General features: G+C 36.8%; 1 protein-coding gene across 3 annotated transcripts in view; it reads left to right on the forward strand.

Annotated features, from left to right (window-relative positions):
• Window positions 1-17,258, forward strand: part of PITPNC1 (phosphatidylinositol transfer protein cytoplasmic 1) — a 211,073-nt gene that overhangs the window by 159,004 nt on the left and 34,811 nt on the right. For 2 of the 3 annotated variants that reach the window (XM_074224758.1, XM_074224756.1), the window contains exons 4-5: window positions 7,805-7,960; window positions 13,348-13,411. In XM_074224758.1, coding sequence (XP_074080859.1) covers window positions 7,805-7,960; window positions 13,348-13,411 — 220 coding nt within the window. The remainder of the gene's footprint in view (window positions 1-7,804; window positions 7,961-13,347; window positions 13,412-17,258) is intronic. The other variant, XM_074224757.1, reaches the window with a different exon arrangement.

Raw genomic sequence — 17,258 nt, forward strand, 5'->3', positions numbered from 1 at the left:
AATGCAAATTAAAGCTTCTCTGAGGTACCACCTCACACCTCTTAGACTGGCCAATATGACCAGAAAGTATAATGATCATTGTTGGAAGGGTTATGGGAAATCTGGGACGCTTGTTACACTGTTGGTTGAGCTGCGAACTCATCCAATCTTTCTGGAGAGAAATGTGGAACTACGCCCAAAGGGCAACAAAAATGAGCATACCCTCTGACCCAGCAATACCACTACTGGGTCTATACCCTGAAGAGATGATGAAAAAGGGTAAAAACATCACTTGTACAAAAATATTCATAGCAGCCCTGTTTGTGGTGGCAAAGAATTGGAAATCAAGTAAATATCCTGCAATTGGGGAATGGCTTAGCAAACTGGTATATGTATGTCATGGAACACTATTGTTCTATTAGAAACCAGGAGGGATGGGAATTCAGGGAAGCCTGGAGGGATTTGCATGAGCTGATGCTGAGTGAGATGAGCAGAACCAGAAAAACACTGTACACCCTAACAGCAACATGGGGGTGATGATCAACCTTGATGGACCTGCTCATTCCATCAGTGCAACAATTAGGGGCAATTTTTTTTGCCCATTTACCTTAGGTAGAAGTTCTTTAGCTAAGGTTGGTGAACATGTCTTTATTTTATAATATTTTAATAATTATTTAAATATGCTTTTTTCATTTGTAATCCTATGCATGTTATTTTAAACATTAAAATATATTCTTGTGAGAAGGCATCCATCAACTTCAGCAGACTAAGAAAGGGTCCACAATACAAAATGTTTAGATTTCTTTTGTTCTGTTGATTTCTTTTCCATTTATCTTACCTGTTATTCTTCCTGTGCTTTGCATTCATTTTTCTCTTTATTAAATTCTCTATTTGTATTGTTGATTCACCAAAGAGCTGCCAAGGTCTTGCCTCTGGATAGAGAAAGATCTTAACTGCCCCACCCCACCCCACCCCATCACTCATTCTTTTTACTTTGATGTTTGAATTCCTAATTCTTCACAACTGGGATTTTTAAGATGAATCATCATCTTATATCAGCCATCATTACTGTCTTCCTTAGAATCCAGATAGTTCAATGTTTACCTAAGAGTGAGGGGAATAGGAGTGGTACCCACGCAAGTGTTGTTGGAGTCCTTCTTTCCCAGCTTCTTCTTCTTTTGGGCATCCTCTTAGGCACACCCTTCTTCCCTTAGGCACTGCCCTCATTCCATCCTCTGGGGGAGAATAGGACACTTTAACCTGCTTGGATTGGGGAAAATAGAGAGGAAAAAATAAAGCATGGATGGATGGAACATCGGACCTGAGTTCAAACCGGGTCTCAGACACTTATTAACTATGGACCCTGGGCAAGTCACTTATATTCTACCACCAATCCCTCATCAGTAAAATGGGAATAATAATAGTTCCTACCTGCTAGGGTTGTTTTAAAGATCAAATATGATAATAATTATGAAGTATATTTTAGCTATCATTATTTTTTTTTAGTTTTTGCAAGTCAAATGGGGTTAAGTGGCTTGCCCAAGGCCACACAGCTAGGTAATTATTAAGTGTCTGAGTCCGCATTTGAACTCAGGTACTCCTGACTCCAGGGCCAGTGCTCTATCCATTGTGCCACCTAGCTGCCCCTTAGTTATCATTATTAAATCAGCCCAAGAACATTGCCTTGGAGAGGACTTTGTCTTTCTTCTACTTGCCAAAACGTCCTCCTATCAAAGCTTACTTTATCCAGGGGAATCTGGGACTGTTCTGTTTCTTTTACATCTTTTCTCAGCTCTGGAAATAAAATCTCTTTGGTTGCTCTCAAGGTCCAACTGGTGATTCTGACAAAAAATGAATACAATCCATTTCTTTATGTGTCCTTGGGTAATTATCACCTCCCCTATATACACAGAAGCCAATACAATAAAAAACAACTATGTGATCTTATTTTTAAAAAAAAAGAGGAGGGGGAAGGGTCTCTTTTGAAAATAAACAACTTCAGTGCAACAATCAGGGACAATTTGGGACTGTCTGCAATGGAGAATACCATCTGTATCCAGATAAAGAGCTGTGGAATTTGAACAAAGTTCAAGGACTGTTCCCTTTAATTTAGGCAGAAAAAACAGATATCTTATTGTTTGATCTTATTATCTCTTAGACTTTTTGTTTCTTCCTTAAGGATATGATTTCTCTCTCAGCACACTCAATTTGGATCAATGTACAACATGGAAACAAAGTAAAGACTGACAGATTGGTCACCAGTTAGTTGACCCCAGTGAAGTCATCTCAAGTTCATTTTCTTCAACATAAAATGGATGTGATAAGAACTCCTATTTCACAGGATTGTTTTATTTTTCAAATGAAATAATATTTATAATGCATTGAACAATTTAAAGTGCTTCACAAATGCTATCTTTTATTCTCATTTCAATTCTCCCTTCACCCATAGGTCGTTGAGGGACCACAGGAGGAGCTGGTTCATGGCTATCTGGAAAGTGCTAGATCACTGGAAGTCTCTGACAACCTATAGATATTACCTCAGCTTCTAAAACTTAAATTATAGATTTCAGTGTCTTGATTATTTTATCGTGTTGACTGAGGTTTAAATAGAGCTTTCTGGATTGGCTATTTTTGTATTCAATTGATCTTGAAGAGGTCAACTTAGTACTAACTCTGTACTGAAACTGCCTTCCAAAAAGTGTGTATGTTGCCTTCTTTACCTTCACTTTTCATCATCTTCATACCTTTTCTCAAATACAATAGGTCCTCTTCTTTCCATTCCCAAAGCTGAAATCTTGGGCACCTCTGGTCTAGACTATTTTAATAGCCTGCTGATTAGTTTTGCAACCTCAAATCCTACCACACTTCACTCCATGCTCCAATTAACTGCTGAAATGATCTTTCTAAAGTTCAATTCTGATTTTGGTATTTCTTTTCTCAATAAACTTTGGTAGATCCTTATGACCTCCAAGATTAAAAGTGAAACCCTTTGGATTTTAAAGTTCAACATAACACAATCCCTTACTATCTTACCAATCTTCTTACCCTTTATTCTCTTCCAAGTATCCTACAATTCCACAGTACCATCTTTGGATTCATCAAAAATAGCATTTCATCTTGACTTCTTACCTTTTTTGCTAATTGTCCTTTGTGCTTAAAGACTCTCCTTCCTTGCCTCCTGGCTTTCCTCGACTTCCTTCAAATTTGTTCAGATCTCACTTTCTGCAAGAGACCTTTCTGCCTCCCCCTCCCACTGCCACCCCTCTGAGATATCCAACAATTTGCACTATATTTATCATCTTGTATGTTCTCCATTAATTTATACTCTCACATTCTAAAGTAAGGGGCAGAGTAGATTTTTTTTATTTCCTTGTATTCCCAACATTTAACATGTACCTCATATACAATAAATACTTAATAAATATGTCTTGGCATCAGCTCTCATTAAGATGAGGGAAGAATATAGAATATAGAAAAATTACTCTAAATCATTACTTATTAGAGAAATGCAAATTAAAGCATCTCTGAGGTACTGCCTCACACCTCTCAGACTGGCCAATATAACCAGAAAGGTCAATGGTGGAAGGGATATGGGAAATCTTGGACTCTAATGCATTGTTGGTGGGGCTGTGAAGTCATCTAACCTTTCTGGAGAACTATTTGGAATTATACCCAAAGGGCAATAAAAATGTGCATGCCCTATGATCCAGCAATACCACTACTGGGTCTATACCCTGCAGAGATCATGAAAAAGGGTAAAAATATCACTTGTTCAAAAATATTCATAGCAGCAGTGTTTGTGGTGGCAAAAAATTGGAAATTGAGTGAATGTCCATCAATTGGGGAATGGTGGAATAAATCGTGGTATATGTATGTTATGGAACACTATTGTTCTATTAGAAACCAGGAGGGATGGGAATTCAGGGAAGTCTGGAAGGATTTGCATGAACTGATGCTGAGCAAGATGAGCAGAATCAGAACATTGTACACCCTAACAGCAACATGGGAGGGGTAATGATCTACATTAATGGACTTGCTCATTTCATCAGTGCAGCAGTCAGGGACAATTTTAGGGTATCTGTGATAGAGAATACCATCTGTATCCAAAGAAAGAATTGTGGAATTTAAACAAAGATCAAAGGCTACTACCTTTAACTTTAAAAAAAAAGGTAGCTTATTATGTAATTTTGCTATCTCTTATTTTTTATTTTTTCCTTAAGGATTTGATTTCTCTCCCCCAATACATTCAATTTTGATCAATGTATAGCATGGAAACAATGTAAAGACTATCAGACTGCCTTCTGTGGAAGATGGGGAGGAATTGTAAAATTCAAAAAACAATAAAAAAAGAAAAAATAAGATGAGGGAAGAATAAAGTCAGATAAAGCTGAAATAGTAGGGGTTCTCAGTAATGAGGATTATTCTTATTGACAGCCCCCGCTCTGTTCTTGGTCACTAGTCCTTTGACCACCTTCATGTTCCCTTCCTTTTTTGCCCTACAATATGTCTTGTTTTCTGTTTACTGACTTCACTTCTGAGCTGGAGAAAGGTTAAGTCATTATAATACTTTTCAACCTTAGTTTCTTCCTCTGTAAAATAGAGTAACAGGAGCACCCATCTCATAAGGTTGTCAAGAAGATCAGAGGAGATAATATATATGGAGTATTTTGCTAAATTTAAAGTGTAATATAGTACTGGCTATTTTTTATTTTTCCTATAGCACAGTGTCTGGTACAGAGTAAGAATTTAATAAATGTTGATTTATTGATTGAATGACTGTTGCTCTGACTCCTGTGTTTCCTGTAATTATCCAGTCGTGGTTCCCCAACCCCTCAACGTACCATTGCCTAAAACCTGACCCAACCCCCTGGCATTGTTGTGCCTTTCAAATAGCTGATATAGCAATATGTGTGTGTGTGTGTGTGTGTGTGTGTGTGTGTGTGTGTGTGTGTATGTATGTGTGTATGCACAGATAAATTACCAAAGAACAAATTATGAAAGTTAAAAAAAAATAGGTTCTTTGCATTGCCCAACACATTTCAGTTCCTGTCTTTATTCAGACCCCCCCAAAAGCTACCTAGAAAACTAAAGGTACCTAATTTACAACTTTCAGTGCTGCCATTTGAAGTGATGTGTTCTCAAAAATGCAAAGCCACATCCTCCTCTTGCTTGATGCTATGAAGATCATATTCTTTGTTGTACTAGTATTTTCATTTGCTTCCTTGCATTTTGAAGCAAAGGAGAAAGAAGGGAGACTTGGACATGGTTGGGTTGAAGCACTTAATCTCCTACTAAATTCTCCCAAGTTGCAGGAACCTTTTTGACAACTACCTAATACCTATGTCCTCTGCCTTACAGGCAAGAAACCACATCTCCCATCTGTACTTCACAACTATTCTCAGGAAATTACAACTCATATCTGTACTTCTTTGGAAGAACTAGCATTGAAGTTTGGGGGTTTTACTTTTTGAAAGGGAGCTATGAATTAATCTTTAATCAGAGGTTTCTCAGTTGGCCTGTGACTGAACAGAGAATCTGTTAGTTGAAAAAATACTATCCAAGGACAACTAAGTGACTCAATGGAAAGAGCACTGGTCCTGGAGTCAGAAGGCCCTGAGTTTAAATCCAGCCTCAAATACTTCATACTAGCTGTGTGTCCTCGGGGAAGTCACTTAACTCCATTGCCATATCAAAAAAAAGAAAGAAAGAAAAGAAAAAACATTGTCCATCCCCAGTAAGAAGGAAAAAAACTAAATCTCTATTAAGTGCCTTCTATGTACCTAACACTTTGTAAATATAATCTCATTTGATCCTTAAACTATTATTATCATTATTGCACATCATCCCCATTTTATAATCGAACAGATGAAGGTAAAGTGACTTGCCTAGGATGCTAATTATGATCTGAGGACAAATTCAAACATGGATATTCTTGTCTCAGGCCTAGTGCTCTATCCACTGAGGCACCTATTCACCTTACATTCTGACTAAAGTACATATCCCAAGGAGATCAAAGACAAAGAGGAAGGCTCCACAGATATCCAAATATTTCTAATAGCATTTTCTATAAACAAAATGGATACCCAGACTATTGGGAAATAGCTAAAGAAGTTGTGATATATGAATATATATTTGTATATATATATATATATATACATATATATGTATATATATATACACACACACACATATTTTATTTATTTATTTTTCCACCTACATGCATTCCAACATTCATTTTTTTGTAACGTTTTGAGCTCCACATTTTTCTCCCTTCCTTCCCTCAATAGTGAGTAATCTAGGTAAATGAATATATTGCAGTTATTTTGTCATGATGAAACTGACAGAACTTGTGAAGAACAAGCAATTGAAACCCAATGTTATGAAATTATAATGACCAAACCGAACCCCAAAGAAGAGTTGTGAGAAGGTATCCTTCCTCTTCTACCTTCTTTGCAGAAGTATAGAAACAAGGGTGTAGACAGAACATCTAACTTTTTTGATTTGCTGACCAGATTTGATGAATTGTGAAAATAATCATAATAAAAAAGAAGGTCACCGGGACCTCAGAGTAGTTTTTGAGTGTCCACTGATGACACAGAAGCCCCTGGACAGCCCTAGAGTAGATCATCTTAGAAGACAATCTGCTGTAACATCATAATACTGTTTCCCTGGGGAGGAAAGAATTGAAAGTCATTGTTAAAAAGCAGGTTGCAGCATAGTCTTGTTCTCTCCTCTCCAGGATTGTACTTGGGGGAATTACCTCCCACATAACACAGAAAATTAAACTCAGTGAGGGTGAGCATAATGTAAGACCTAATGCAGTACTCTGTGCTCCTAGTGGGGGGCACTCAGTAAATGTTTTCTTGAGGTTATTATGTTCCTTTTACATATAAATATCCACAGAGCCAGAACCTAGGATTCTGCCAAGGAAGTATCCATGTCATTTTTAGCAGCCACCTAAATATTTAGCAATAATAGTTAATATTTATTTAGTTCTGACTCTATTCTAAGCCCTTTATAATTATTATCTTCTTTGATCCTCAAAACAAACCCTGGGAAGTAGGGTCTAGTATTATCCCCATTTAACAGATGAGGGAACTGAGGCAAGCAAAGGTTAAAATGACATGCCCACTGTCCCACAGTTAGTATCTGAGACTGAATCTGAACTCAGAGGCCTGGAGTCAGGAAGGCCCATCTACTATACCATCTCATGGCCCAACAGGATTGAGAATTTTTGATTCTTAGACCATATGGGCTTCTCCTTTATTTATAGGGCACTAAAAAGAATCTCACTGACAACATATGGATAATTTAAAATCTGTAAATCTCCTGCCTCCAGTGGTGCTTGGCATCATTGTATGCGATGCCATGGTGATCAGAGCCATAACTACATGGAGTGATTTGGTCCATAAATTTCATCTTACTCCAAATAGCCTAGACAGTTATATTGAACTTCCTCCATGCTACCAACAGGATGCAAAATATGGATGCCTGAGTTTCACCTTCTCCCCGAGCCCAGATTGTATGAGGGAGGATCGACCTCCTCTCCTGGCATGACCATACTTACAATCAGATTATGCTCTGTGTCACATTCCCCACCTCAAATTAATATGTACCCTGTAGTACAATTATTTTTAGCTGTGGTTCTGATTGCAATAATGTCTTTTCCACATTTTAATTTCATACTTCTTGAGGTGTTCTTTCCTAGAAAATAGGTTTCTGATGAAATGTCCAATAGCTGGTTTCCATAGTGCATAATAGAGTTACTAGTATTTATTAATTATACTTCTAAATCACAATTTCCCCCCCCCTTTTTATTTTTTAGGATCCCAAACATTTTAAATCAGAGAAAACAGGGAGAGGACATTTAAGGGAAGGCTGGAGAGATAGTCACCAACCGATCATGTGCTCCTATAAACTGGTGACTGTGAAATTCGAAGTCTGGGGACTTCAGACCAGAGTAGAACAATTTGTACACAAGGTGAGTGAAAACTATGCTATGGATTTAAACAGGAGACCAAAGAAAGTCATCATATTCCTTAAGATTTTGCCGGGATGAATGGGAGTATGTGCAAAAGTATAAATTACTTCTACAAGGCAAATTGAGAAATTCCATAGCACCCCATTCATGAAATGCTCCCACTATAATAAAATGTATAGCTAGTTATCACAGTGGTTAGAGCACCAAGCCTGGAGTCGGGAATACCTGAGATCAAATGTAGCTTCAATACTAGCTGTGTCACCCTGGGCAAGTCACTTAAACCCTATTTTCCTTAGTTTTCCCATCTGTAAAATAAGCTGGAGGAGGAAATGACAAATCACTCTAGTATCTTTGCCAAGAAAACTCCAAATGAGATAATGAAGAGTCAGATATGACTGAGCATCAACGAATATGCCAGCAACTGCTAAGCACTGGGCTTACAAAAAAAGTTGAAAGACAGTTCCTGCCTTCAAGGAACTCCCAGTGTAATAGAGGAGACAACATATGGAAAACTAAGTACAAGTAGATTATAAATAGAATAAATTGGAAATAATCAACCTTCTAACTTACATATTGCTAAAGGCAATTGCTTAACCATTGTTTCTTTTGGTGTTTGGGGGAGACAATCAGAATTAAGTGACTTGTCCAAGGTCACACAACTATTAAGTGTCTGAAGTAGAATTTGAAATCTGAACCTCCTGACTTCAAGGCTGGTGTTCTATCTATTTCACCATCTATGTCCCCCAAGTTGCTTAGGTTTTTAAGAAATAAGCATGTAATTCTAGTCTATACAGGAAAGTGAAAAATTATCCTCTTTCCATTTTTCCCCCATCTAGTTAGTCTGTTTGTTATTTTGGCTTGGTTGTACTACATTCTTAATCAAATCCAATGATGTTTAAAAGGCATTTGCATTGCAGGTAGTATGGTACAGTGACTAGAGAGCAGACCTTGAAGCAGGAACTCCCTGGTTCCAGTCCTGACTCTAATATATTACTGTCTATGGAACCCTACCACAAGTTATTTAACTTCATTGTCTTCCAGAGGTATCAAACTTGAGGTCCTTTAACTGGGAAATGTTTAACAAAATAAAGCTTATAGCATAGATGTTAACTGATGATTTTCTAAGTCAATATATGCTGAGTTTCTATTTGAGGTTGATACCACTGCTTTACGCAACTCTATATTTTGTAGAAAAGGTGCTGACCTTCATCAGTGGAGTGTTTTTTTCATTTGAGAGTTCCCTTTAACCAGTTTAATCACTGGTCTACCCCCTCTCCCTTATCTGTATGTAAAGAACTTTGCAAACTTCAAAATGCTATAAATATTAGCTCTTAAAAAGTGGTTCTAGAATTGAATGCTCAAGGAACAGTTTCCATCTGCCTCCACATTTCTCACCCTTGGAAAATTTGTTGTTATAAATAACAACTAAATGTGGATTGAATTTGAAAACTCTTAATGTCTTAATTAATGAATAACTTGTTGTTGATAATGTTTTCATTAAGTCATTTCAGTCGTGTCTAACTCTTAGTGACCCTATTTGGATTTTCTTGGCAAAGATTCTGGAGTGGTTTGCCATTTCCTTCTCCAGCTCATTTTACAGATGAGAAAACTGAGTCAAAGAGCATTAAGTGACTTGCCCAGGGTCACACAATTAGTATCTGAGGCCACATTTGGATCTTCCTTAAAAGGTACATATTTAGAGCCAGCCCTCTATTGCACCATTTGACTGCCCTCCAGTATATAAATATGGCAAGCCTTATTCTGGAACCAGACTACTGCAGAGCCTATAATGGTTAGTGTGGTGTGGCACAAATGGAGATAAAGGTCTAACTCCCCTTCTGCCACCAGTCATTTAGCAATTATATGGTCAGTCTATTAGCTTAAAAAGGCCAACGTCTTCTACAGCATCCAGGCCCATCTCCAATCTTTCTGATCCATATCTGGGCACTTGACCAAGGTGGCTTCAGAGGAGAACATGATGCTGGTTACTTTATACAGCCCTCCCTCACTTAGATCCAATTCGCATGCTCCTCATGGCATCTTCTCCCTAATATCACATTTCTCTTCGATAATGAAGGACAGGGGGCAGCTAGGTGGCACAGTGGATAGAGCACTTGCCCTGGAGTCAGGAGGACCCAAGTTCAAATCCTTAATAAACACTTAATAATTACCTAGTTGTGTGACCTTGGGTAAGTCACTTTTGCATGCAAAAACAACAAGAAGATAATGAAGGACAAAAAATATCAGTAAACATTTATTAAACATCTCCCATATGCCAATGCTGAGTGAAAAGAAAGGTAAAGGATAGTCCCTGCCCTCAAAGAGCCTACACTCCAATAGGGGAGACAATGTGAAAACAATATATAAATATATATATATATATATACACACATACACACACACACACACACACAGGAGAAATTGGAAATAATCAACAGAAGGGAGGCATTGTCATTTAAGGGGGCTTCTTGTAGAAGGTAGGATTTTATCTGGCTCTTGAAGGAAGCCAGGGAAGCCAACATGGCAGATAACCAGAGAAAAATTCTGAAGTCAGGAGAAAGAATGTCTTATTTAAGGACCAATATGGAGACCAGTGTTCCTGAATGGAAGAGTACATCTGGGGAGATTACTTTCAGAGTTAAAAATTCAGCTTTCCAACTCTGGTTTTTAATCCCCTCTGACATCATTTCCAAGACATCTCTTCAGTGCATCCCTTGAGTCCAGTATAATCTCCCCTCCCTTGTGCCACTGAAATTAGGGAATATTATCATTCCCTTTCTTGAAACTAATAACAAGATAGCCCTGGTGCTTACCCAGTAATTTTCCCATGGGTAACTCACGCTAACTTTGAGAATTTTATACTCTTCTTTAAAATACCTAACAGCATTGTACAGGATTATGAATTTTCCCTGGTGCCCATTCCAAAATAGAATAAAGTGTTATCAAAGCTCAGAAAACACACCTGCTATGGCATCGAAAGGACTAATTAGTATCTGGGGAATGGCATTTCTGTGGGTTTCAAATTCCAAGGATGCCTCTCTTTGAACACCTTTGTTTCTTAAGGATCCCTTCACAGTCAGAACAACCATTAAAATGTGAACTCTTAAAGCATTATTGAATCCTGGTTTCCGACAGGCAGCTGTGTTGTGCCTAATGCGACGGGTATATTTCCCGATGCCTCGGTGGCTTTCTTTGAGTCTTACCAATTTCACATACTCAGCACTCAAGTATCTATTGTTGCATGTTGCTGCTCATTTTCATTACATGTGTTTTCCTCCTTCCATGTCATAAAAGCCTCTTTAGCTCCTCAAATGCCCTGAGTAATAAACACTTCATTATAAGCATTTTTTCCTGTTTCACAAAAACCCAGAAAATTCAAGTCTATCATTTCCCAAAACATGCATGAAATGAGGGGTATTGTTAGCTGCTAAATGGGTTTGACAGAACTGAGGGAATGTTAAGACACACTGTGCATGTCATCAAAACAGAGGTGGGCATGTACATGTATGAATAATAAGTTTGCCATAAAGGTACATATGTGCAGGTGTAATATAGGAACAAATAACCATTTATTAAGCACCTACTTTGTACTTTTTATGCATATATTAAGTTTGTTATTTAATGTAAATTTAATATTTAATAAATTTAATATGAAAATAAATGTTCTTTGCTTAGCACATTTTCTAAATATACACATGTGAATGTATATGTGTACTATATACATGTACATGCACACATATATAAGTACTTTACTAAGCAAAGTAGTTATTGCTTCATAGAGTCCATAAATTTATATATTTTTAAATATATAAATGTAAAAATATTTCTTTGTAATTGACCATGTAAATCCTCAATAGGGGATGTCAGCATATGTACACTTTATGATGTGGTCTACTTAGAGTAGGTATAATTAACCTGCAACAAAAAAAAAGATCGGGTTCCAGTAATCTTATATTTCTCTCTTTAAATTCTCCTACCATCTAATCTCTTTCATGACAAACCGTGAGTTCCTCCTTCCTTCTTTACTTGTTAAATCAAGTCAAAGTCACCTAGCAGTTATTATGTACCTGCTATGTCCCAGGGAATGTGCTAAGTCCAGTCCATTGACTGGCTTATTAAATGCCCACCATGGGTCAGACATTGTGTTAAGCACCAGATATGTTAAGAGGACAATTACCAGACCCCCCAAAAAAGTCTTTTCAGATAGGAGCCCACATGTTAATGGAGGAGACTCCATGCAAATAACTATTTACAAACAATATACATACAGAGCAAATTGCAGGTGATTTCAGAGAGAAATTTCTAACAGTAAAAGGGACCAGGAAAGGCCTCCCACCCAAGCATAAGATTTGAAATATAATATAATGTAATGTAATAACATAGTATATCATGACATAATAAAATATAACATAATATAGAATTAATGACTGAGGTTATTATATAGTGTTTTAAGGTTTAGAAAGCCTTCTTACCTACATCATCCCATTTGATCCTCCCAAACCATCCTGTAAAGTAAGGTGTTATTATCCTTACTTTACCCATCTCACAGGGCCCTTGTGAGGATTAAGTGAGATCAAATTCACACAAAACACTTTATAAGGGCTACATAAAGTCAGCTATTATCATTAAACAAGATAATGACTCTCAGCCTATACTCCAGAGTGCACATGATTGGTTCTCTTTCAGCAATCACACCTTAGCCTTCTTGGAATAATGAGAGACACCACCTAGACTCTGTACATGAAAAGCATCAGCTGTTTTAATTGAAGATAAGTGAGGATAGACTTGATCAGGTAACTAACCTCAAAAGCTAATTGCCTTGTTGAATTGCTGCCAAGGGGCTATGTCATTCCTTTACCCCCCCCCCTTTAAGATCTAGATATATATATACACACACACAGTGAAAATGACCCCATGATTCTCAGATACACTTCCTTTTTAACAAATTATAAAGATTGCAACTGTACATAATGAGAGAATGTTAAGACACACTGTGCATGTCATCAAAACAGAGGTGGGCATGTACATGTATGAATAATAAGTTTGCCATAAAGGTACATATGTGCAGGTGTAATATAGGAACAAATAACCATTTATTAAGCACCTACTTTGTACTTTTTATGCATATATTAAGTTTGTTATTTAATGTAAATTTAATATTTAATAAATTTAATATGAAAATAAATGTTCTTTGCTTAGCACATTTTCTAAATATACACATGTGAATGTATATGTGTACTATATACATGTACATGCACACATATATAAGTACTTTACTAAGCAAAGTAGTTATTGCTTCATAGAGTCCATAAATTTATAACCAGAAATCAAGGCAGTATTATTTATTATGAGATTTTGTGACAAGGCATTTTGCTTCCATTTTTCAGGTGGTCCGAGATATCTTGCTGATTGGTCACAGACAGGCTTTTGCATGGGTTGACGAGTGGTATGGTAAGTCGGTCCATTTGCCTTAATTTCTAGACCATTCTAAAACTTTCTGGCTCTGTTTCATCTGATTTGCTTGTTTGTTGGGGGGAAAAAATCAGGAGTATTATTTCCTGTCTTCAAAAGAGTGTGGTCCAAGTGAGCATGTTAATGAAGTATGTAACCATTAACTATAGTCTAGAGAAAAACTTTAGAATCACTAAGTAGAATCATAGGAAGACCTATTCTTGCCTGTTTTTACAGGGAATGACCCACACCAACTTCTTTAGGAAGATTTCAAACTCCTTCTCTTGAAATATTCCTAGAAGGAAGAGTTTATTCTAAGTGGGAGGCTTTTTTAAAAAGTTGCAAATGTTTTATCAAATAGAAGTGCTTAAAATTATCTAAGATTAGAAGCTAGAGGATAATAATAATAATAATAATAATAATAATAATAATAATAATAGCCTAGCATTTAGCCTCAAGTCTTGTAAAGAGCTTTGTGGTATGTCATTTAATTTTCCCTCTCATAAACAAGACCATTTTACAAAGTCTTTGGGTAAAAGAAACAACCTCCAAGTGTGCATACAAATAACAAACAAAGTTATTTGTGAAGTTTGGTAGTTTGGGGTTCATTATTTGATTGCAGCATTTAGAAAGAGTTAAATTAGTTTTAATGATTGCTAATAAATGATCAGACTTTATTATTTTATTGCTTGGTTGGTGGATCATCTCTCCCCAGCTTTCTATCATGTTTATCATCCCTCAAAGAGGGAGAGTCTCTTAAGTAAGAGAATGAGAACTGGTCTTGGAGCCCAAGTCCAACTTAGGTACTTAGCATCTCTGTGTAAAGTCATCATCCTTCTCTGAGTCTTCACAGCTTCATTTATAAAATGGCAGCAAATGATAATACTGACTTCCTCATAATAGAGTGGAGATCATGCTGGATTTTTCTATGAAAGTTAATAATAGCTAGCATTTATATATCACTTTTAAGGTTCACAACACTATCTCATTTGATCCTCACAACAACCAAGGGAGGAAGGTGCTATTGTGATCCCTATTTTACAGTTGAGGAAACTGAAACAGGTAGAAGTTAAATTACTTGCCCAGGGTTACACAACTATTAAATGTCTGAGGTCAGGTGTTCCTGACTCTAGGTCCAGTGCTCTATCCATTGTGCCACCAGGCTCATGGATTGCAAGCTTAGGTAGTTTCCACCAAATTGGAAGCTTTCAGTAGAGACTTAGGGATAGATTGTATGTCATTATCTAATATAAGCATAACTAATTTTGGAGAGGAATATTACCAAGTTAGCCACAAGGTAAAAGTGATAAGCTATTTCATCTCTCAGAGACTCTTTTTCTAAGTTACAGAGGGATTAGAGTTCTTCTTGGCAGAGGGAGACTCCAGACAAATGAAGTTCCATAACCCTGAAATGTTGAAGTACTAATCTCATAGGGTTGTGGGAAAGCCTTTTTGTAAATGTTAAAGTGCTAAGTAAATGACCTGAAAAAAAGTCCATCAGTGTTGATAGTATTCCCAGTTGTAAATAGGAATAAATCCATTCTATTAGAAGTTTGGGTTAGATCTGAATTTCTTAGAATCTTAGGATCATAGATTTAGAGTAAGAAGGAAATTTGGAAGTCATTTAGTCCTGTTCCTTCATTTGGTTGATGAGGAAACTGAAGCCCAAAGGTTGATTTCTTAATGAAATCTAGACATGGTGATGCAATGGATGAAGTGCTGACATTAGAGGCAGGAAGATCTGAATTCAAATTCTATCTCAGACATTGACTAGCTCTGTGATGCTTACCTTCTTTCAACCTGATTTCTATCCTTTATTAAACATCCTTTATTTAATCTATACCTTAAAATAAAGGGATAGATTGGATTAAATGGTCAGAGATGTTCAACAGTCCCAAATGTAGCCACTACTTTGAGTCATTTAAAAGTAGTACTGCCTCTCAATAAGCAGTCCTAGTTCAGACTCAGCTACAAAGTGGAGTAATCTTCCTGAGTTTGCCCAAATGTGTAAGACATTAGAAGAAATCTCTCTTAAAGATCAATATTTGCTATTTCCTCTTTCTATTTTGTATTTACTTATCACTAGGGCCCAGACCAGCAACACATAACACAGCTGAGATTTCTGAGCAGTCAAAATGTGACAATCCTCTACTTTATAAAGAGATGTTTTTCACATACCTAGGCAAAGAAATAGGCTAGGGACTGTCTTTAGTGAGTGATTTTTCTGGTTTTTAACAAAAACCTTTATGTGCTTAAATCTGGGCTATTTACGAGAGCTCTTTTCAAGAACAGAAAGTCCTTCCCACAATCTATCCAAGCCTTGCCTAATATATACCTCTAAGAACATGATTTGCTTACCACCAGACCCTCCCCTAACTAAGAAATCATAGGCTCCAACTGATGATTTGGCAATGACGAAATATGAATTAATCCAAAATAGCACACTTTTAAGATTAAGAAATAGCCAACTTGATATATTTCTCCACAATGCCAAGGTATTAAAGGAAGAACCTTTCAGTAAACATCTGAATTGGTAATTGGTAATCAGGGAAACTACTCCAAATCCAATAATAAGGTTCTTGTAAATAGGATTCTTATAAGGCCCTATTGAGACAATGTATGTATAAGGGCTTTACAAGAGTTCAAGTATTACATAGCTGTCTCTGAATATTGACAGCTTAGGTGGCATATTCAGTATAAACTTGGTCTTGGAATGGAGAAGATCCGAGTTCAAATCTAATTTCAAGCACATACTAGATGTGTGTCATTTGACCGGTTATTTAACCCCCTCTTAGCCTCAGTTTCCTCATCTATAAAATGGAGATAATAATAGTACCTGCCTCCCAGGATTGTTGTGAGGATCACATGAGATAATATATGTGAAGTGCTTTGCAAATCTTAAAGCACTATATAAATGCTAATTATTATTTTTGTTGTTGTTTATGAGGGGGCAAGTGGTATAAAGAACTTTGAGGGAAGGACTATTATATTGAGAATGAATGATACCTGTTCTTTATCCACCAATCAACAGGTATTTATTATGAATCTACTGTGTTAGCCAGTTAGCAGTTTATTTATTTATTGGGGTTTTTTTGCAAGGTGATGGGTTTAAGTGACTTGCCCAAAGTCACACAGCTAGGTAATTATTAAGTGTCTGGGGTCAGATTTGAACTCAGATTCTTCTGACTCTGTCTATATCCACTGCACCACCTAACTGCCCCAGTAGTATGTATTAGTTATCTATAATTTGCCAGACATGCTGAGATTCAAAGACAAATGTGAAATCATTACTGCCCTCAAGAAATTTCCATTCTAACAGGGAAGGCAGTGTGTGTGTGTGTGTGTGTGTGTGTGTGTGTGTGTGTGTGTGTGTGTGTGTGTGTATACACACAGGTCAAATTAGCATTTGAGAGCTACTGTTAAATTTTCATTGTAAGCATTTATACCCAGTATCAGGGCTTAATTGTTTTGTTGACTGAGTTAGAAAGTGACAAAGAAAATGTTAATAGTGAATATTAAACTTAAAAAATGTATCATGGAAGGGATCAGGGAGGGGACAGACCAGGAGAGCAGTGAGTTCAATTTTGCTCATCTTGAAAGCATCAAAAGCTTCCTAACCCCTCAAACCAACTCTGATAAATACCAGTTAAAAAAAACTGACACTTTAAGACAGTGTTCCTCCACCAAGAACAGAGCCCAATTTTAAGATATGAAGTACGAAATCAAGAAATAGAATAGAAAAATGAGCAAAACCAGAAAAAAACCTGACCATAAAAAGATACTGTGATGAAAGAGAAGATCAAGAGGCAAATTCAGAAAATAATGAAATAACTACATTTAATTACAA

The sequence above is a fragment of the Macrotis lagotis genome, chromosome 2, assembly GCF_037893015.1.
Source record: "Macrotis lagotis isolate mMagLag1 chromosome 2, bilby.v1.9.chrom.fasta, whole genome shotgun sequence".
Classification (NCBI taxonomy): Eukaryota; Metazoa; Chordata; class Mammalia; order Peramelemorphia; family Peramelidae; genus Macrotis; species Macrotis lagotis.